A 22096-nucleotide genomic window follows, 5' to 3' on the forward strand; every position below is an offset into this window, starting at 1 on the left:
TGTTCTAAAGCCAGGTGAATCCATCTCGAAATTACCTTCTCAATCAGTTTAATTATAAGTATACTGCTTCATTCACTCAGAACTCAGAATATATATATATATAATCATGGTATGCATGCATCTTATCCTTTTGTCTATATATCTCCATTTCCTTTTGTTGTTTGTCTAGCAAAGCAAAAACCTTTTCTTTTGGGCCTAAGACAATTCAGGTTACATTTTATTTTTCTTAATCTGTTGGCTGTTGCAGTTTCTTACAACTATGATATTTAGGTCATTGGTGAGGTTTCTAGCATCGTTAATTGGTGAGCCTGCCACTTCAATCTCAACCTTGCTATACTACAACGGTCTTTTGCCTCACAATATGGTTCTGCTGAGAATGGTTCGGCACGAGTTGTTTGATCAAGAAAACTACCTCTTCCATTTTCTCATTGACATGATGACTTGTTTTTGGTCATGAACATGGGCCAATATTTTAATCATTTTCAATCTCCTTTTTGTGAATTTATTGAATTGAAAGTGTGTGTGTGTTTGTGTGTCTGAGAGACAGAGAGAGAGAGAGAGTGTGTGTGTTTTTCTTCGGTGGAGAAAGCATTGAGGAAAGAAAAGAATTATGAAAAAGATTTTTGAATGTTTTGTAACCTTAGTTACCGGTGATATTATTGCGAATGATGTTTTATATTTACTTAATTTTTATGATGTTATATACCACAATTCCAATGATTTTAAAGAAAATTAAAAATAAATTTTTTTGGTACTTACCTTACAAATCACCTCAAACATAAACAACAGAGTTAGAATGTGGATTTAAAAAAAAAAAATCATTTGTAATTGAAAGATAAAAATTATATAAGCTAGACATAAACCCAGGCGTTAGGGTGCCTTCAAATTTTTTAAAGAAATTTTTTTGTGAAAACAACAAATACGTGCCAAAAAAAAAAAAAGTTGAAAATGAGCCTTATTAAGTTGGGGAGGAGAAACTATACCTCAGGTCATGACCTTTTTGAGCACTATCATAAGAACCTGTAATTCCTTGTTCTAGGTTCCATTATTTACTATGCCCAAACATAATAGGACCGGGTCGTGATTGCAGAATGTTGACCCAAACCAGGCCCGTTTCCAATTAAACCACTTCCGCCCCAACCGGTCACCACCTTCCATGCGACCATCATCGTTTCTTCGCTTATCTGCACTTTTTCTTCTTCAGATCTGACTTCGTCTTCTTCTTCCTCTCCCTGCACCTCTTTTCCTTTTTCTCCCATTTCTTCTGCTGTATTTTCTTTTTCTTTTTCTTTTTCTTTTTCTGCTTTGTTGGCTGATGCTGTTGTGTCTTCATTTGCTTCTTCCTTTGCAATTTCAACCCCTTTTTCAATTATTTCTGCTCCTTTCATTTCTGTTTTATCAATTCCTTCTACTTTTACTGCACTTTTATTTTATTTTCCTTCTTTTCTGTTCTCTGATCCTACGACTTCTTCCTGCTCTCTTTCTTCTTCTTCTTTATATTCTTCTGTTTCAATTGTTTGTTCGTGTTTTGCTTCTTCTTTCAATCGAGCTACTCGTTTTTCTTCCCAAGCATCCATTATTTTATTGAAGCCCCATCAAAATGCTTCATAACTCGCGGGGCAGATAGACGTCGAAGATCTTGCCGACATTGAAGAATTATTTTGAGGCATTACATTACCTCGTAACTCGCAGGGCAACTGGCTGTTGGGCATTAATTGCTTTAGAAGGCTTTTGAAGTGTCAAATTAGGGTTAGCCATCGATCTCCCTTGGTCTCTCATGTGTTCTTCTTCTTTTCTTTTATTCTGTAATTCTTTCCCCTTTTCGTGTTTATCCCTTATCACAAAAGTCTTAAAGGTCGAAACTTTGTGGTGATTCTGGTCTGTGTTTGAACGCATGAGCCCCCTTTCTTCTCTATTTTCAAATAAAGCTTCCATCTTGTCATCATAGGTGTTGTCTTTTTTCTTTAATGTAGTAATTACTTCGACAAAGGTGTTGAAGAATGCATGCTCAATATGCATCATGTATACAACATTAATGTTAACTTATCTTTATTTTCTCTAGCTTACTTTCATAGTATAGATTTCAGGTGTAGAGAATATCTAAGTTCTCATTTTCACGATGTCAGATTCTTATGATGAATTGTTTTTGTCCAACTTTTGACATCTTATTCTCTTTTAGCTGATATTTTGTTTGTTAATTTGTGAAATAAATTCTAAAGGGTATGCTAATTTATGTGATATTTTAGAGGAAAAATATTATCTTATGCTGTAGGAGAGTATTTTTCTCTCCTACACATACATCGACTTTCGTGTTGCTTTTTTTTCTTTTTTTCTTTTTTTTTAAGTGAGTGGATCCCACTTATAACTATTTCTATGACATAAGAGAACTTCTTTTATGTCACATGAGATTAATAAAGCCCTATTTTAGATTGATATACAATGAGAAACTAGAGAATACTTTTTGAGTGATAAAAGGAAATCAACAAAGAAATGGCAAGAGAAGCAAGAAAAGCAGGTAGAGAAAACAACTAAAAGCAAAAGAAAAAGAGAGAACTATTTTGATTTAGATTTTACGATTTTTTTTTATATTTTCTCACTATTTTGCTCCTGTTTTCTTGTCTTCATATTTGAAGAAAATCTTTCCTTCTCATCAAAGTGGACAACACATACTTATAGTATATGTTGTCTGGTCATATAAGCTAGCACAAAGTATTATAAACAAGCGAAACTTGCTGCCATTATAGTTATAAGACCTAAATTGTCCCGTCAATAATATATGCCTTACATCTTATATTGTCTATATTCAGGGGATTCTTTAATGGATATTCATTCATTACCGTTCTCATGACTTTTAAACATGCACTCAAGAAAATTTTTAACTGATGAGCTTTATAAAATTTCTTGTAGGCTGGAAGTTTTTCCTTAACTATCATTCATAATGGTATACCTAGTTGTTGGGATCAAGTCTACTAATACATGGTATTGAGAAAGATAAAAGTTTGAAATGTGATTAAAAACTTGTGTTGTGTATTAATTATTTAATTTTGTCCTTTGTTTGGGTGCTTCTTTTGTTTCTTCCTGAAATGGAGGTTGCATGTAATGTGGAATATGAAAGGAAAAGAGATCAGACGTCAATGAGGTTTGATGGTTGATGAAACCAATGTTATTAAAACAGACTCAATGTTATTAAAACAGACTCAATGATTGACTCGATCGAAGTACTAATCAGTGGGTCACTGGTTTAATCGTATGACTCGGTAATTATATGCAATTTTATAATTTATATTAAAAAATTATAAACATACTCAAATATCTAAAAAAAATGTTAAAAATTTTAATATAAAAAATAATAAGTCACATTATTATCCAATAAAAGATCAAACAAAAATATAATGATCAAATCAAATCAAAATTTTCTGAAAACGACATTTTTAACTATAAATCAAATCAAAATTTTCTGCATAGTACATAATTGAGATAATATTAATGTTGTAGGTACATAACTTATGTAAGTCAATAAGCAAAAATATATTCAAATATCTCCATTATGATTTTTTTTTTAAAAGAAAATATTGGATTTTTTTTTTGAGACCGGGCCGGGTCACCAGTTTTCATGAAAATCGGCCGGGTCGGACCGGATCGCACCAATATTGATGCATGACCGATTCGTTGCTTCAACCGGACCAATTATATGACCGATTTATCAGTTTCTGAATTGACCCGACCGAGTCGGTCCGGGTTTGTTAACACCGAGAAACTGTTAAATAAGCAAATCTCAAAATGGGCCAAAGTGCTAACTGCATAAAGCAGGCCTTATTTCACTTTTATTTTTAGTGATTTCAATTTTCAATTCTTAAATTTTCTTTTTTACTCAATTAGTCTTTTCTCTTTCTGTCTCTGCCTCTTTATATGTGTCTGTCTCTATCTCTTTCACTAAACAGAAAAAAATGTGAACATCTCTTATCAAGTAAATACAAGCGGAAGATCTCGTATTTTATTGTCTAAGTTTTTTCTGATGGAATTGAAAATCCAAATGTCTTTCAATTGGGTAAGCCATGACCTAAGCCCCTACTAGTATATTCAATTAAACTATATCCCTTTTCTGATAGGAATTAGTTCTTATCATTTTCACTTTCTTGTTGTGCATGAAAATAATGTGCTTACATGTTGTTTCTTTTAACAGTGGAATTATTGTTGTATCAATGGTAATGAAATATGCTGACAGCACTGTCAAGATTATGATGTTTCCACCACTTAATTTTTACATTCTTTAATGGAATGTTACACATATATGAGTTGAATTAAAATTATGATATTTCTTATAATTTTTTTACATTCAATGTAAATCATATAGTTAGAGTCCTGCAATCTTTAAGGCATTCCTGGCAGAGCATAATTGCCAGTCATATGGGATCCTTGCAATGGTTGACAGCCATAAACTAATTGACAATATTCCAGATAAGCTTGGACATTACTAAGAGTATGGTAGTAATGTGTGTGATTAATTATTTAGGTTCTACATGTCATGAGCCACAGTAGATTACTTAGGTTTAAATATTTGTAGTTTTATTGCTAGTCTGATTTTATTTATGTTTAATTTGTAAATGATATATCTACTTTATTTTGTTATATATTTTGATCTTTTAATTTTGAGTTCTAGATATTTTGAATGTTATTATTATTATTTGTGTTTATTTTGAGATTACATTTAATTTTGTATAAATTTGGTTATATTATATTGACATGCCTAAATATTTAATCAATTTGAATTTGCAATCAATCAATAATGAGTTTTGTTAATAAAGACTATGAAGTATCAATATTTCAAAAATCCCGACGTGTCGTGTCCGATATTTTTAGATACTCTCCGACACTTCAACGCGCGTTGTAAAGCCTTAAAAAAAGGTTTAAAGGTTCTGTTGCGTTGCGTTTTTAGTTCTAACTATTAGATTCGTTGAATTATTATTACCATTTTATTGAATTTAATATAAATATTTGTGATATTTTACGTTTTTTGCAAAATTAATGAGTATTATAAGTTTAGTTTTATTTTTTTGTTAAATTATTGAATATTGAATATAATATACGCAATATAAATTAAAAATATTATTTAATATCAAAACGTGTCCTAACGTGTCAAAATTTAACATTTTCTTAAAATTAACGTATCGGAGTGTCGTGTCTCGTGTCGGTGTTCGTGTTACATAAAATAAAAATAATATTAAAAAATGAAAATATTTAATCTAATCTATAAAGGGGTTTACTAATCTCATGTTACATGAGATAGTACTCTCATGTGATGTGAGTGATACAAATATGTGGGGTCCACAATTTAAAAAAAAAAAAAAAAAAAATTAGCACAAAATTCTATGGGTCTATGACATAAGATAGGTATCTTATGTAGCATGAAAGTATCATTTTCCATCTATAAAATATAGTAGATCGTTTGAAATTCGTAACTACTGTTGTAAATATTATAAATTTATACAATCTCCTTATTTCACGGCGATTTTGCGGGATACAACGACATTTCAATTTCAATGGTGGTTATTTGGTCAGTTTTAGAAAACCGATGCAGAATAATTTAAAGGGAAAAATAAATCTTACGTTGCAGGAGAATTCTAATCTCATATTATAAAAAATAAAAAAATGAGTGGCACACTTTTTATGGTGTGTCGAAAGAGTTTGTTTTCTCGTGTAACATGAGAAAAATAAATCCCATAATTTAATGACGAAAAATCCTACGACGATTCTGAAAAAGCCATAGAAAAATTCTGCAATGGTTTAAACTAAAAAAGAATGAGAAAAATGTTTATCATTTTAAATGACACAACTTATATCTTTTCACTCTCACAAAGAAGTGGGATTCACACCTTTATTTTTTTTGTCAACTCTCTCTCCTCCTTTATCTATCTCTTTTTCTCTCTTAAAATAACATAACTTTACATCCTTTAAAATGATACACACTTTTCCAAAAAGAATTGCCACTAAATTTTGCTTTTGCTGTAGTGTCAAGGTGAAAAGTATTAGAAAATTTTTGCATTGGACTAACAAATTTTTTAAACAATAATAATTTTGACCTAAATTGGCCCAATCTGATTAGGCTAGTCCCATGTGAACTGGATCATAATTGACAACGTTTGTCTCTAGCTCCAAATTATCGTGATTAATTTTATATAAATTTTTTTTTCTTGAATTTAGCTTAAAATTGTTACTTTTAAACCAATTTCATATGTTTTAAATAATAAATTTTTTAATATAAATTAATTAAATAAACTATTTAAAAATAGCATTATTTTTAGACTCTAATTATATAAATAAATAGAGAAAATGCACACCAACCTAAATAATTTACCACGTGTTCAGAATGAGGGTTTTGGGCTTGGTCTGAAGCTTATTCTCTCAGTCCCGCCACAAAACTGTGGACTTTATTACATTACCCTTACTCCTATGCACACTCATCTCATAATGAGGAATGAGCTAGCTACACCATGTGAGTGGGCCTCGCTGCACAATAGTTTTAGGTCATTTTTTGCACTAGAAAAATCTGTTGTCCCCCTATAAGTACCATTTCCTACACTCTTAAAAGGGGCTGCGTAACTTAATACTATTTCACTTGGCATTTTAGTGACCGACCCCTTGCTCCACATATATCCCTATTATTATTGAGGCTGTGCAAGATAACCAAAACAACTAAACTCTTTGGAGAATTCAACATCATTGTATTTAAAAGATCTAATTTTTTAAATATTAGTTCATGAACTAATCTGGTTTTAAAAAATATTATGAAGTGAACTGGTTTAAAAAGCAAGTTTATGAACCAAATTAGTTTTTTTTTGGTTTAAAAAGTTAGTTTATCAACCTAATTATTTTTCTTCTTTTATTTCTTCTTTTTGTCTCTATTTTTCTTCTTTTAATTATTTATTTATTGTCTTTTTTTTCTTATATGCTTTTCTCTTTTATTTATCTTTATTTTATTGTTTTTCTTTTTAATTGTTTGTTACTTTTTTAAATTTCTATATCATTTATAATTTTTTTTTATCCTTTTTTCCCTTAATCTTTTCCAACTTTTCATTTTGGTTTATCAGCTACCAACCTCTCAATTAGTTTGTGATAAATATGTTGTTAATGAACCGAACTGAATTTTTTAAAAATTAATTAATGAACTGAACTTTTTTTTGTGTTATTCTATTTTTTTATCATACATGATGCTTCACTTATCATATTTAATTATTGTGCAAAACCTATATACAAGCTCTAATATTGATAATCCTAAGATATTTTGACATGTTAGTATATCAAATCCAATTTATTGGACTACAATTTTTTATTCTATTGTTATAAATGATTATTATAACAGAACCAATTCTGAAATGGTTAAAAAAAAGTAAATCAATTTAATTCTCTGAATGAAATTATTTTTTCTAGTTCAGTCCTGCGAACTGAATTATTTTTTCTAATTTAATTTGATTCAACAAAAGAAACTGAATTAAACTGCACACATCCGTGCAAATTAATTGAGGTCTTATATTTCATATTTGAGTTTCCCAAGTCCATCAAATATTGAGCTTGCCTTACCATTTAGGGTTATCATCCCATTCCTACACATACTTCATGTCACAACCTACATAAAGTTGAATTAGACTAATAATTTATGAGCCTCAACTACATGTTTGGCACGTTACATACTGTATCACAATTAACTCAAATGAGTTTGATTGACTTAAATTAGTATCCATAATATAGGAACCCTAGTAAGTGATAGAGTCAGCATCAAATAGATGTTTTTAGCACCCAGTCATCATCTGCCTCAGAAATTGGAATAGGACTTTGCAACGTTCCACACCAGCAAATTTAGGAAAGAGTAAATGACATAATACACTTGGACGAGCTATATTAATATGAAGTACATAAATTTCTTACTGAAGCACTTTTTACCATTTTTCCTTATCTAATCCTAAAGGTCAAAGTACCTTGTCTGCTTTTTCTTCACAATACCAAATTTGATTTAATTTAAGCAGATTGACGCAAAGTCTTTTTCGTGCTTGATTGACGAAGTCTGATTCATACAGATATGAGTTGCAACATAATAATTGTATTATTCTATTATGTATTTTGTAGGTGTTCATCAACCAATCCAAACCGATTCAAACCGCGGTAACCGAACCGAAAAATCGATAACCGAATAAATTGAAAATCGAAAATCGAAAAATCAAAAACCAAAAAAAATCCGCAAATTTTAATTTGGATTGGATCGGTTTTCGGATTGGTAAATGAAAACCGATCCAATCCAAACCAATCCAATATATTAATTTCTTTCTACCTACTTGGGTATTTCCCTAATCATAGCCCAAAAATTTCTAAACATAAGACCCATTAACCCATCTACTAGACCTAAGAAAAAAACTAGTCACATCTTATCAACAAAATTTCGTCTATGTAGAGATTCATATCTCATTTTCCAAAAAAAATAAAATATTATCGTTTACTGATGCTTTTGTATTTAAAAAAAATAAAATTACAAAGTCAATATATACAAAAGATATTATTCATGAAACAATTTTTAGGATTTTAAAAAATCGAAAATCGATCCAATCCTAACCGAAAAAAATTGGATTGGATTGGATCGGATTTGAAAAAAAATCCGAATCGAATGGATGATTACATGATCAAACTGAAGGAATTAGATCGAATGATTTTTGTTTCCAAAATCGATCCAATCCAGACCGCGAACACCCTTAGTATTTTGTACGTTATTGGAATATTTATAAAAAATATAAATTAAAAATTATTTAAGAAAAAAATAGTTTATTATATATAATATTATTTTACTAGAAATAAATAATTAAATTAAAATATAAACAACACAAATTTTTGAACTTTTTGTTTTGAAAACTTTCAAAAATTAGTTTAATGCATAGAAGATTATTTTACCGGTAATTTTGTAAATGTCTCATTGTGTTTAATATCAATTGAACAAATTTGAGCATTGAATACAGAAATTAAAGAAAGAAAATTTTTATGTTCCAAAAAAAAAAAAAAAAAAATTAAATAGATAACTAATCAAAGAAAAAATATTAATTTAATTTGATATGGGAGTTTAGAAGTAAAATGAGAAAAACGTGTAATTACATTAGAAGGAAGGAGAGTACTTGCATAGATTATCTCGCTCTTAATATAAACTTGAATTTATTTAAATGGTAGTTGATCAAACTGATTCTGTTGTAAGATACAATTACCAGTTGTATTTTTATTCGTCTTCACAAAGGATCATGGATTGGACAAATTTGGTTAGTCGGTATTTCTGATCACATATATATTAAGCATTAGTCTAAGTCTCTTAACTAATATTTATATGCTCAAGTAAGCATAACATATGCATCACAGCATCAGGCATTTAAAATTAGTTAGTCTTCTTCAACTAGGCTGATTAAATTAAATAAGTAACTTCTATCAAACTAATGATCAACCAAATCATGTTCTTCTGTAGCTGTCTCATTATCTTTTTTCTTTATAAAAGGTCAAATCACCTATATCAATGTTGATAAAAAGAATATTAAAATTGATGAAAGACAATGTTGATAGTGAGATATGCCGGCATTAGACATAAATTTAAGGTTTCCAGTTTGTTTCCTCATGCTCCATACTAATGAGACAGGTAATATGACGTTATTGAATGTTACTCAATGCACATAAATTTGTAATTAATATAATATAAAAAATATATTTGTCATTTTAAAAGAAATTGTTTTGAGTGAAGCAATTATATTTTAATACACGGTTTTTTATATTCTCTTTTCTATAATATTTTATCTTTCTCTTTATTTCTAATTTTGTGAAAGAAAGAATGTAAAAAGTTAATAAATATATACAAAATATTATCGTTTCACTAAAAATTACACAAAATTGTAGCTACAAATGCTTTTCCTTAAAAAAATTATATAATTATAATTTTTCTTTGAAAGGTATTACGGTTTATATTTGAAACTAGAAGTGAAGGGTTATTATGTGATTAATGTTTATCCTTTTAAAGATATAGAATTGTGTCATTTTAATCAAAATTATTGTATTTTATTGTGAGAGAAACAAAAAATTATGATAAGAGAAAAAGATATTTTTTAATTTAAATATTAAAAAAATATTGATTTTAACCAAAATGATTGTTCTTTAAAATGATAAATATTTTCCCCAATTTTTATTTTTTAAGTTGTTCTTGAAATAATGACTGTTAAGTGTTAACCAATAAAAGTATGACTATTTATTGTGAAAAATAATTATTTTGTCTCAAGATTTTGAACAAAAATAATTATATTTTATCATTAAGCAATTATCCTTCTCGTTTATTATGATTTTATAAAAAAAAAAATTCATACAAGGATATATCTGTGTACCTCAAATTTTATTTAATATTTCTTTAAAAAAATTGTTAAAGAGGGAATTAGTAATATTTTTAGTGTTTATCCTTTTATGAGAAACTAAAATCATGATGAATAAAAAAAAATACTAATTTTAACTAAAACAATTTTGCTTCACAAAATATTTTTCCCAACTCAAAATAATAACAATTGTTGCACAATTTTTCTGGAGTTGTTAAAACCGTTAAAACGGCGGTTAGAACCTACCACATCCTTACATCCACATCCCCATCATGTTCTCCATCGATTCTACACAGCTTTGATCCTCACCGTTCATCATGTTCCTCATGCTAAAAAACAAACGGTCAATATCACTATATCTCATCCAAATACACTTTCTCATCCGCACCGAACATAACCCCCACTTCTGTAACGTTAACATCTTCCCCCGAAAAAGCAAAAGGTTATTATAGTAATTTATCAACCTTCGAAAAGAGTCTTTTTCGTTTCTATTATTTTTCTTCTGCTTTCTCTGTTCTTCATCTTCCACTACATAGAGCTCTGTGCTATTGCTCTCTGAAGCGAACACGAACATGGCTTCGTCAATGGCGAATCTCCAATAGTGAGTTCCTGAGTCAAATCATTCACTGAGTCGTGCCACCGAGTCAGATCTTTCAGCATGTTGGACGGCCTGCTCGGTCGAGGATTCGCCGCAAAATGGTTCAACACTGCGATTTCTCTGCTTCTTTGCTTGTTATTTATTACTTGATTCGGTTTCTGTTGAAGAAACCGTGGAAGAATTTGAGGATGTAGTCATGATACTTGTGATGCGTTTTTATTTATTTATTTATTTGCAGCAAATCGTTGATCAAATTGACGAAGAACCGGATCGATGTGATAAGGAGGAAGAGGAAGGCGACGGAGAAGTTTCTTAAGAAAGACATGGCTGATCTGCTGGTGAACGGTCTAGATGTCAATGCATACGGAAGGGTAATTGCTTTTTTTTCTTAATATTTTTCTTTTGGTTTATTGCAATTTATAGATTCGGTTATGTGAGATTCTTCACTGGAATAGATCTCTGAGGTCAATGTTAAACTTTTGAATTCTTTTCATTTGATAATTTACCGTGAAAAGAGCACGCGAGTTTTGGTCTTGCTTGATTCTACTTATAGTCAAAGGATGCATAATGGTTTCTGAAAATCTTTTGGCGTTTTGAAACTCTGTTTTTTTCAGTTTAGAATGGAACTTGAACAAGCTGAGAACCGTTTTTCCGTTTAAAGTATGTGAAGGGTGAATATCTATATACTGTAACTGTTATTGTTTAATTGAAAGGGACCTTAGGACTTAGGAGAGTTTTAACTGTGCGAATGATTATTGTGTTTGCAACAAAATAATTTTTCAATTTAATATTTATCTTGCTCGTGAGGTGGTTATGCAGGCTGAAGGACTCATTGCTGAGTTGACATTATCATCTTGTTATGATTTTGTTGAGCAATCCTGTGATTTTGTGTTGAAGCACCTCTCGGTGCTGCAGAAACTGAGGTATGAATTGCTAAACATAGCTCTGGACGTAATCTATTTAATAGGGTTTTGTGTCATGAAGTGATGGTCAGACTTCAGTGACACCTCTTCAATTTCTTTTGTAATAACTCGAACTTTTATTAATAGGATTTCTTGTAATTGGAATTTCAACTCTCAAGTTTACATAATTGAATTTATGTATCTAGACTTAGTATAAAATAATGCCCAATGGTTTTCATCTGAAAATAATAATAATAATAATAATAATGATGATGATGATGATAATAATAATAACAATAATGGTCCATGTGAAGTACAGAAAGGTGAAAGAATGGCCTAGAAATTTTTATTACCTAGGTAGCATAGATTTTATTATCAGAATTTATGTTTTGTCATAATTATTTTGAGCTGATTTTCTGATTACTGGCCAAAATTTTTTTGTACTCATAATTCTTTTGATAAGAGTGGAGCAGGGGGAATGTTGTTCTCTAATAATTTCTGTGGAATGTGAATTTTAGCTTCTTTTTAGTGCATTGATATGCTTTGTTTGGATACTTCTTGTTTCTAAGTGTTGCTAAACTCTTGGGGTTGGATAGCCATTTCAATTTTTTCCTCGTATGTCAAACTGAAACATTGACATTCTTGAACTGCTTTGATTTCTTTTACAGTGGATGCCCAGAGGAGTGCAGGGAGGCTATATCCACTCTGATGTTTGCCGCTGCAAGATTTTCTGATCTACCAGAGTTACGTGATCTTCGGCAAATCTTTCAGGAGAGATACGGAAATTCCCTAGAATGTTATGTCAATCAAGAGGTCACTCTTCATCTTTTACATTTCATTAGAATTTTAGATATTTCTGACTTATACCTGAACTGACTCATTAAATTACTAATTATCAGTTTGCTGCAAATTTGAATTCAAAGTCTTCTACATTGGAGAAGAAGGTCCACTTGATGCAGGATATTGCTTCAGATTTTTCAATAAAGTGGGACTCAAAAGCTTTCGAACTGAGGATGTCGAAATCCTCTGCTTTTGCACAGGTGTTGTCTTCAGATCTCTCTCTCTCTCTTTCATATTTTATATTAGCTTCGTAGTCAAATTGAAAATTTTGCCAATTCTTAATTTACTTTTTCCCCCCCTATTATTATACAAAATTACTTTCCTCCACATTGTTTTTATTTTCCAGTTGGGGAACCATGTTGAGAATGTTTGTAAAATTGTAATTACTTGTATATGTACCAAAGAAATATGTATGATTGTGCAGGGCCACAGTACTTTTAAGTCTAACCATACGACTGATTATAATAAACCATCGCAAGGCAAGGATGCTACCCCAAGAGGAGTCAAGTATGAGATTTTGTCAGAGAAAAGACCTGACTATCCTAATGATGGGCACAAATTTCAGAAAGGCAAGGAAGCTGTTGTTTCAAAAAAAGATGGAAATCATCTTCATTCTACATCCAAACTCCCTGAAAATGGATTCAAGCCACTAACTAGTCATGATGAAGTCAATCTGAAAAGGAATAACCATGGAAATCCATTATCAGGAAGAGAAGAACTTACTTCTAAGAAGAGTGATAGGGGTTATTGGAAGGAGGGTAGTATGATAAAACCAATTGCATGTTCATCTCAGGATAAAAGAGAGGAACAATTTGAAGGTGGTTCGAATCTGCATGATAGTTGGGGGAATGCCACCCGTGTAAGAGAAAGCCAAGATGCTGCCGCTGCTAGGAAGTCTCCTAATCATGCAGGATTTTGTTCAAAGAACAATGTGAACGAGCCATTTGCTGTTAATCATGGTGGCCTACCTAATGTTGATAACTCAGACAGAAAAGATCAGAAGGATGAAACTCCTAGGGTAAAGTCTTACTACAATAATGCCATCCCACCTCCTTATGTAAAACCTAATTCCAAACTGAAGAACAGCACACGGGGAGCAAATTTAGTGTCTTCACATATAGACATCCCTACATATTCTTCGATACAGGAAAAGCCTGATGCTGCTTCTACATCAGAGAGGATCCAGTTAGGTTTGAATAATTCTGAATGGGATTTACAGGCCAGTAGACATGCAAGACTGAGTAAACAGGGTCACGAAAAAGAACTCTCTAATCACGAAGAAGCTACAGAAGTCCCTGTATTAAAACAAAAATCAATGAGGTCGAAGCACTCAAAATCACGATCTACTCACAATGATACTAGTAACGAAGATGCTGAAGTTGTGAGAAAATCAAGGAGCAGGAGACGAGATGAATCAAGAAGAGGCCTGCAAATTTTGTTTGATGATGAGCAACATAAAACTGAGGAGGACGAAAGGATAATAGATAAATTACTGATCCATTATAGCAACAAGCCATCCATCCCTGTGCCTGAAAAGGCAAGACGAAAGTCTAAAAGTCGCCATGCACATCAAATGGATAACTCTACCAGGGAATCCCCAAAGAATGGTAGAAGAGATGGACCTGATGAAACACCAGGCATGGTTACTGGTCCACCACGTTCAGTCTCCCTTCCTCATGAACAAACAGAAGCTGTGGAAGTTAACAAGGCATTTGCTCGTGCTGCTTCTTTTCAGCAAGATAGATCAAACGAAGCTCGGCATGTGCATCCCAAGCTACCTGACTGTGATGATTTAGCTGCTAGGATTGCGGCCTTGAGAGGAACATAAGGGGGGATAGAAGTACAATGAATAATTGCTCCTCCTTTACCAGCGTGATTGCAGTGATTATGAATATGATCATCATGCTTTAATCTCATGTGCCGTTGGTATAGTTGAAGGTTGAACGGCGGTGCTTTAAATTCCAAATTGTTGACTACTCCACAGCTTGTATTTTAGCGGCCATGGCCGTACCTGTGTTGATTGACAATATTCTGTCATCATTTTTTCTTATGGTGGCTATACGCAACTTGAATTCAGTTTTTTTTTGGGTCTATGATTGTAAGTGTAACAGAAATTCATGGTGTTCCTATTTTCTACGAGTTGAGTATAAAAGTTGAGATATGTGGTAATGTGTCGAAGTTCTTTTTTTATTCATCTAATACCACGCAAACATGAATTTGATTATAGTACATTATTACCGTTGCTGCAGTGGTTTTATTTAACTGTAAAGAAATAAGTGAAATTAATCCTGAAATGAGCAATGTGGTGGAAGTTGGGAACAGTGACCAAAGTGTGGCAAATATTTTACCCAAATGCTATACTAATAGCATTTTTTATCAGACTATCACGCGCCATGTAATTTGTTACGACCGGTAGCGAATTATGTTTGTCTATGATTTCGTGATATGTGATTATATTGCGTACCAAATTCGTTACCACTAGTAGTGAATTTCGTCTAGTCAGCTTTTTTCTGCGACAATATGTCATGTGTCACAAAATTATTAGCGAACGTAATTTACTACCAGTCATAGCGAATTACGTCATGTGACAGTTTAATAAAAAATATTGTTCACATGATATTTGGATAAAATTTTTGTCCAAAGAGTGACACTTTCTTCAATATTCCGTGGAAGTTGAGGAGTAACTCTTAGTTTTAAAATATCTTTATTCATACTTAAGAAATAATGTGATTGCTTGTTTCGGTAAAATTTTCAAAAGTAAGTGTGTTCGATCCTGCAAATAGAGTGACTGGGGTGGTAATATGTTTTTTGGGTACAGTCAATTTGGATTGTAATTTTGACAGCTTATCATAAATTAAAATTTTCTTTAAAATGTTTACATATAAATTTAAATACATTTTTTATTCTTAATTTTTAAATATGTGGTCAGCAGATCCAACAAATTTAGGCATTTCGACCCATTGAATATAAAATGAAAGAGCTTTTACTGAATTAATTCAAAATCCAAAAGTTTTACCAAAATAACGCAATAAGATATAGCGCGGGAAGTCATGCATAGCTTGTGTGTACAATTTGAACGCGTACATCCTACGTGCGATTGACAATTATATTACAAGTGTAATATCTCGGACGCTGACGAGGGCGGGGAGTGATCGCTGGTACGAAGACTCGCAATAATTCTGAAATGAATAAACTCATGGAAAGTTTTTTCAGAAAGTGTGGGAATGAAGAAAAAACACACTAAAATGTCATGTGTTAATATATGAAAATAATCATTGATTCTTGAAGGAGTGTTACAATGAGTGACATTAGATGGTGATATTCTTTGAGATAAAGATAATGTTGGTTACATGAATCTCCAAAAAAGAAGAAGAAGATAATATTAGATGTTGATGAGTTAATGGTCATAGACAAACGTAGGCGGCCATTATACCTCATATCATTTAACAATAGTTTTTGATCTCCAGGTGGATTTAGTACTTCGCGCATGTTTGGGTGGGTAAATTTACTTCGATAGATTTTTTTTTTTTTTTATATTGCATACTTAATTCCGCTTAACTAAAATTTTGAGTTTAAGTGATTATGAATGTAAAAAAATCATCTTATAGTTTATAAATTTTATTTTAATGTTAAGTAAAACTATAGCAGATTGACCAATCTGACCTTTTGTCAGAACTCCTAACTGGTTCAGAAACAAAAGCCTTTACCCTTCCCTAGGACCATAGAATACCCTTTTCAAGATTCCCATCCTTTTACATTACCACCACCTGTGCACCACCACTCCTTGTCAAAGGTTAAAAAAGAAAAAAGAAAAAAGAAAAAGTACTGTTTCCCGCCAAAAAATAAGGACCCTCCCCTATATTACTGTTCCTCCTTTTACCGCCACATGTTCCAAAGAAGAAGAGATACTCCAAATTCCAAAGTGATATGAAGGGCACATCCAAAGTGATAATGGGAGCAACCTTGGTAATGGTTGTGACCCTTGCTGTGGTTCTAGGCCTCATACTCGTGCTTTTAGCTGAACTCTATTGTTCTCTCTTACTCCGCCGCCGCCAGCTCAGAAACACCAACTCCAACACCATCCCCACCGCCACCACTCAAACCACAACCACAACAACCATAGACAATGCTTCTTCCCCTTCACATGAACCAAACCCTCAACAACACTCTCCTCCTCCTCCTCCACCATTCAGCACTATTTATTCACAAGGTGTCCTTCAAGCTCCCAGAAGCTTCCTTTATCCTTCAGTTTCATGCACAGAGAAGAAGCCAAACCACCATTCTGAGCTTCATGATAAGGTCATTGAAATCCAAACGCAAGAATCAAATGCATCACCACTAGTATCATTCTTATCCAGAGCTCCCCCAAAGCCAGTTCAAGAAGAAGAAGACACACTTCAAGGTAGTAGTGGAGACCACCACTTTGTGTACATTTCCAACCCCATTTATGAAAACGAAGAAGGAAGAACAAGTGATGCTAATAATACCCCATTTGAGACACCAGACACTTCACCCTCTCGTTTAGAAAGAAGTGGTTCTTCTGGGGATGATGATGATGCTCATTCACCTACATATACACCTCCTCTTACTCCAATGAAGAAGCTCCCTACAGAGGCTTGTTCTGTTTCTCTTAAAGATGCCACGTCCTTGAATACTTCAGGCAGTGATTCACATAGCATCAATGGTCTCTCTTCTTCATCCTCTGGTTCCCCTTGTACTTCTCCTTCATGGTGATTAGACTAGACTATGATTCATCAATGGCCTAGTTAGATTGTGAAATCTTTTTTTGTTTTTTGTTTTTTCATTTTTTAGGAGGGTTTGTTTTGTTTTGTTTTGTTTTGTAATGTGGTTGGTTTGTGAATAATATTATTAATGCTGGTAACTGGTAAGATCAAAATTAGTAGCTACTTTGCACGAAAGACAAAGCTACAAGTACTTTCTACTTTTCAGGCGTGGCCATACATCTTTTAACCATGTCACACTCATGCCAACTCTACTTTTTATGTATCTATATCTTTGTGTTCTTACCATTTTACATTTTGGGAAATGCATAGTGTATGATTCTATTTGCTTCACGCTTTTGTTTGGTTTTTAAAGGAAGTTGTTGTGTTTCCTAGAATCCTAGTAGAAGTAGTAGACAAGCTCTTAATTTTTTTCCTTTTTATTTATATGATTTTGGGATTGGGAGACTGTGCACGTGAGTTTTGAAGGAAAAACTAGTATTAAAAAAAATATATTTCTTCTTGTTTTTGTTATCATATGAATCAAATGAAAATGTTAATATCTCAGTTTTCGAGGGGCCTTGAGTTATGATTCCAATGTATAATGCATTGAAGGGTAAAAACAAACAAATAATGTCACTGCAACTGCAAGCAAGGCTTTTGGTGTAGTACCCTAAGTCCACTTCGATAAGGACAACTCTAGTTGTTTTGCTGAAACTCCTATGGGCAAGAAGCTTCAGTTTTTGCATTGACTGTATTGTGTTTGTGTTTAGTCAAGTAGTTTTGTATTGTACAGAAAAAGAAAGATATTCGATTAAAACCAAGCAAAATCCAAATATGAAGTTAAAGAAGTGATATTTAGATAAAAAAAAATTAGCATGCACTGATTTCCATAAATATTTTATTAATATTAAACATGCATAAAGTATTGTAATTATGTTAAAATTGCATTCATTACTAAAATATGCGTATGTACGTATCCCTACTTTAGAATAAGTCTCTCCTGTCACTACATTGCAGAATCATAGGTTGATGGTGTGTGAGTCTTGTTCAGAAACTAATCCTTGTACATGATTTTTATATGTAAAAGTAATGTAAGAAAGGAACAAAGTGCAAAATTCATTTCAGTACAATAATTCAGTGCAATTCTCAGTTTTTTTTTTTACATCAGTATATTTAATTTTGAAGGGGTAGGGAATGTGGTTGCCTTCTTTGTATGACATAATTTGTCGAATAATGGAGAAATTAAATAATAAGGGAGACAATGATGCTTAAACCAAAACTACATAGAAGAACTAATTTAATAAAGAAAAGAAAAAGGACAAAAAAAACGCATTGAAGGTCATATTTAATGGATTGGAATTCACATTAGTGCCTATTTCTCTCTTAAAATGAACTAATAAAATCTTGTCAGTAGCTAAACTTAGATTTTTATATATATATTTTTTTGAAAACTAATTGAAGTTATCAATATTTTATCATGCTGCATAAACGGTGTATATAGCTCCCATGCATATGCGCAAGGAAGCACGGACACTTGTAAAATCAAGAAGAGTCGGGTCCGACACGCTCCGACACGGCGACACGCTCCAACATGCTCTGACACGGTGTCGGACACGCGGTTGACTTTTTCCGACACGTTGACCATTCCGACACGTGAATTTGACCGTATCCGACACGATCAAATGACATTTTCGTAATTTTTTTTTTTTTTTTTTTTAAAAAAAATTATTTTTTTTTAAAGTTAAAATATATTAATAAAGCTTCAACCTGATCATATCAATTTTATCTTTTTGTCTTTTTTTCCCTTAAGTAGATAAGAGATCATCTCAGTATCATTGTTATCAATTCCTATCACGCTCTTGTTGTATCTTCTTCTCTCTGATCTCTCTCTAATATGATTTGATCTCTCTATCTGATATTATATCTCTCTCTCATCCCAGTTCTTATTTTTTGATTAAAGCTTCCATCTTTATAACGTATTGATGGGTATTATTAATTCAGTTTCATTTTTTTGTTAAATTATTAAATATTAAATGAAATATACACTATATAAATTAAAAATATTATTTAATATTAAAACGTGTCCCAACGTGTCGAAATCCATAATTTTTTAGGATTGACGTGTCGGAGTGTCGTGTCGTGTCGTGTCACGTGTCGAGTGTCGTATCGGTGCTACATAACATATGCGTCTTTGGTTAAATTTGTTAGCTTTGGTCTTGCTGAATCATAGTTTCATACAATTTACATTGGTTTAACTCCAATGATGATAGACATTGGAGAAATGGTGGATCTCATTGGAATCCATTAACAAAGAGAAGTTTGGACTCTGAAATCTTTTTTGTAACCGGCCCCTTAATACAGTTAACCAAAAGTAGTCATGTCTAATTCTCTATCCTTTCAATTTTGTTTTCCAATGAAAGATGCAAATGGTGGATCTCATTGGAATTGATCCATTAATTGACAAAGAGAAGTTTGGACATGAATGTATTATGATTGGATTAATACGGCTAATCAAAAGTTATTATCTCTATCCTTTCAATTTGTTATCCAATGAATAATGATAACCAATTAACTTCAAAGCATGTGATAAGATCTAATCAAGTCAAGCTCGTGTAGCCTTGACATGGTTGATTTGTTTGTTCCCTCATTGTTTACTGTATACAAATATCACATGTTGCAGTAAAATCAAGCTTGTTAAAGTGTTATGAATCAGGGTGAAATCTTATTTTATAGTCTTTCATTTGAACATATTAATTGGCAGTTAGTTTGTGTGGGGCTTAAACTGAATACCGTGGTTCTCACAATAGCATATCAATTATTTATGGGTTTTATTAATCTCATGCAATAGGAGAGAACTCTCTTATGTTATAGAGACAATTATGTGTGGGATCCACCCACTTACAAAAAAGATAAAAAGATAAAAAAGTAACACGAAAATTGATGTATGTATAGAAGATAAAAACACTCTCCTACAACATAAGAGTATATTTTCCCATTATTTATTGGGTTCCTCTAATAATGGTTTATCCCAAAGAAATGGACACAACATTTGAAATATTCAACAAAAGAAAAATAAATAATAATGTTGTAAATAAAATAGAACGATTACATTGGACAAACTTGTATGAGCACATAAAGAAACCCAAAGGTCAATTAGGAGCAGGTCAACTCATGAGAGGATTGAGTGATGATAAACGTTGGGCCATCACTGCAACAGTACAATTATAAACTTTCACTTCAATTATGTGCATGTGATTCCTTAATGAGCAGAGGCCATTGAATTATGTTTCCAAGTTTATATATAACGGGGAAGGTTATATTTATAAATATTTTGTTTACAAATTACACTATATCTTACCGGTAAGATACTCTTGAGTGAAGTCTTACCGGTAAGACATTATGTAATTTGTAAGTTTGTAAAAAAAAGTTTGTCAACATAACCCTTCTCATATACAATAGATATAAAGGATGAATTCTGATGCACAATGTTCCTCAACTTTTCCATACTCAAATCTATGACTTTCCAATTACGAAGAGCAACCTTACCACTACTCCAAGCCTAGATATTTCCAAAATTAATTGATTCATTAAGCGCAACAAAATAGTTTTATACTATCTTGAGGTCTGTTATGAATTTGAATAAAAACTTTTATAAGCTTCGTATGTGCAGATGTTTGTTTTAGTGGTCCCGGTACACATGGTCCCATACATAAAGTAGCAAAGGATAAGGGAGTGGGAAGGAATTTTCAAAAAAGTGAGGGACAAAAAGGAAAGCACATTTTTTCAAAAATAGAAAAGGAATCACCCTAAAAAAATAGTCCGGGATCACTTTAAAAAATCCTGTATGTGCAATGACACGTCTACAAATGTGTTTACTGTTTATCATAGCTGTAATCAGCAACAAGAATGTGCAACTTGCCTGAAGGTGACTTATTCATCAATTGATTCAAACTGACGTGACCGAATCGAAAAATTAATAATCGAATTAATCGAAAAATTAATAATCGAATTAATCGAAAAATTGAAAATCATAAAAAAATTGTAAATTTTAATTAGATTAAATCGATTTTTGGTTTGGTTGGTGAAAACTAATCTAATCTAATATATTAATTTCCCTCTATCTATTTGACCTATTCCCCAAATATATGTGTTAATCTCAACAATAATTAGCTACTTTCCAAATATTCCTACCCTCAAACCAGACCAAGTTACAACCCTGCAAAGACTTTTTGATCAGTTGTGCATGTTATATGCGTTCCTCATCTTTAGAAACTTGAGAATAAGATCAAGCTTATAGTAATACTATTGCATTGAAGGGTTGAGTGATTAAATCCAAAACACTTGAGTGATGAGTGTATGACATATCTTAGTGAGAGGTATTTAAGTTAGAATCTAGATTCCTTTTTGAAACTGAAAGAATTTGTTTGAAATTCTCAGTATGGAAAAACATTCATGCTTAGAATAATAACTCTGGAATTATTGAATGCAATATTATGCCTAAGCCACATGTGTTCTTCTCACAGATTTAATCCTTGCTGCCTATTGTTTGATCTTGTTTATTGCTAAGGACAACAATGTCTAAATCTGGGAATTGTTTGATATGCCTCCAGCATATATAGTTTTCTAAGTTAAAAAGAGCAAGGATTTAATCCACTT

At 32.0% G+C, this 22096-nt stretch overlaps 2 protein-coding genes across 2 annotated transcripts; both read left to right on the forward strand.

Moving 5' to 3' along the window:
• The first annotated feature begins 10936 nt into the window (after positions 1–10936).
• On the forward strand, positions 10937–14807 carry LOC133286683 (uncharacterized). The gene is made up of 6 exons (XM_061484131.1): positions 10937–11075; positions 11213–11345; positions 11794–11897; positions 12545–12689; positions 12776–12916; positions 13141–14807. Exons 1-6 carry the CDS (start codon positions 11035–11037, stop codon positions 14542–14544), a joined length of 1968 nt encoding a protein of 655 aa, XP_061340115.1. The 5' UTR covers positions 10937–11034; the 3' UTR covers positions 14545–14807.
• A 1836-nt stretch (positions 14808–16643) lies between these two features.
• Positions 16644–17450, forward strand: LOC133286685 (endochitinase A). The gene has a single exon (XM_061484134.1). The coding sequence runs from the start codon at positions 16644–16646 to the stop codon at positions 17448–17450; it is 807 nt and encodes a 268-aa protein (XP_061340118.1).
• The last annotated feature ends 4646 nt before the right edge of the window (positions 17451–22096 follow it).

The sequence above is a fragment of the Gastrolobium bilobum genome, unplaced genomic scaffold (assembly GCF_033153095.1).
Source record: "Gastrolobium bilobum isolate Gb01-03AN ecotype WA unplaced genomic scaffold, APGP_CSIRO_Gbil_v1 utg147276, whole genome shotgun sequence".
Classification (NCBI taxonomy): domain Eukaryota; kingdom Viridiplantae; phylum Streptophyta; class Magnoliopsida; order Fabales; family Fabaceae; genus Gastrolobium; species Gastrolobium bilobum.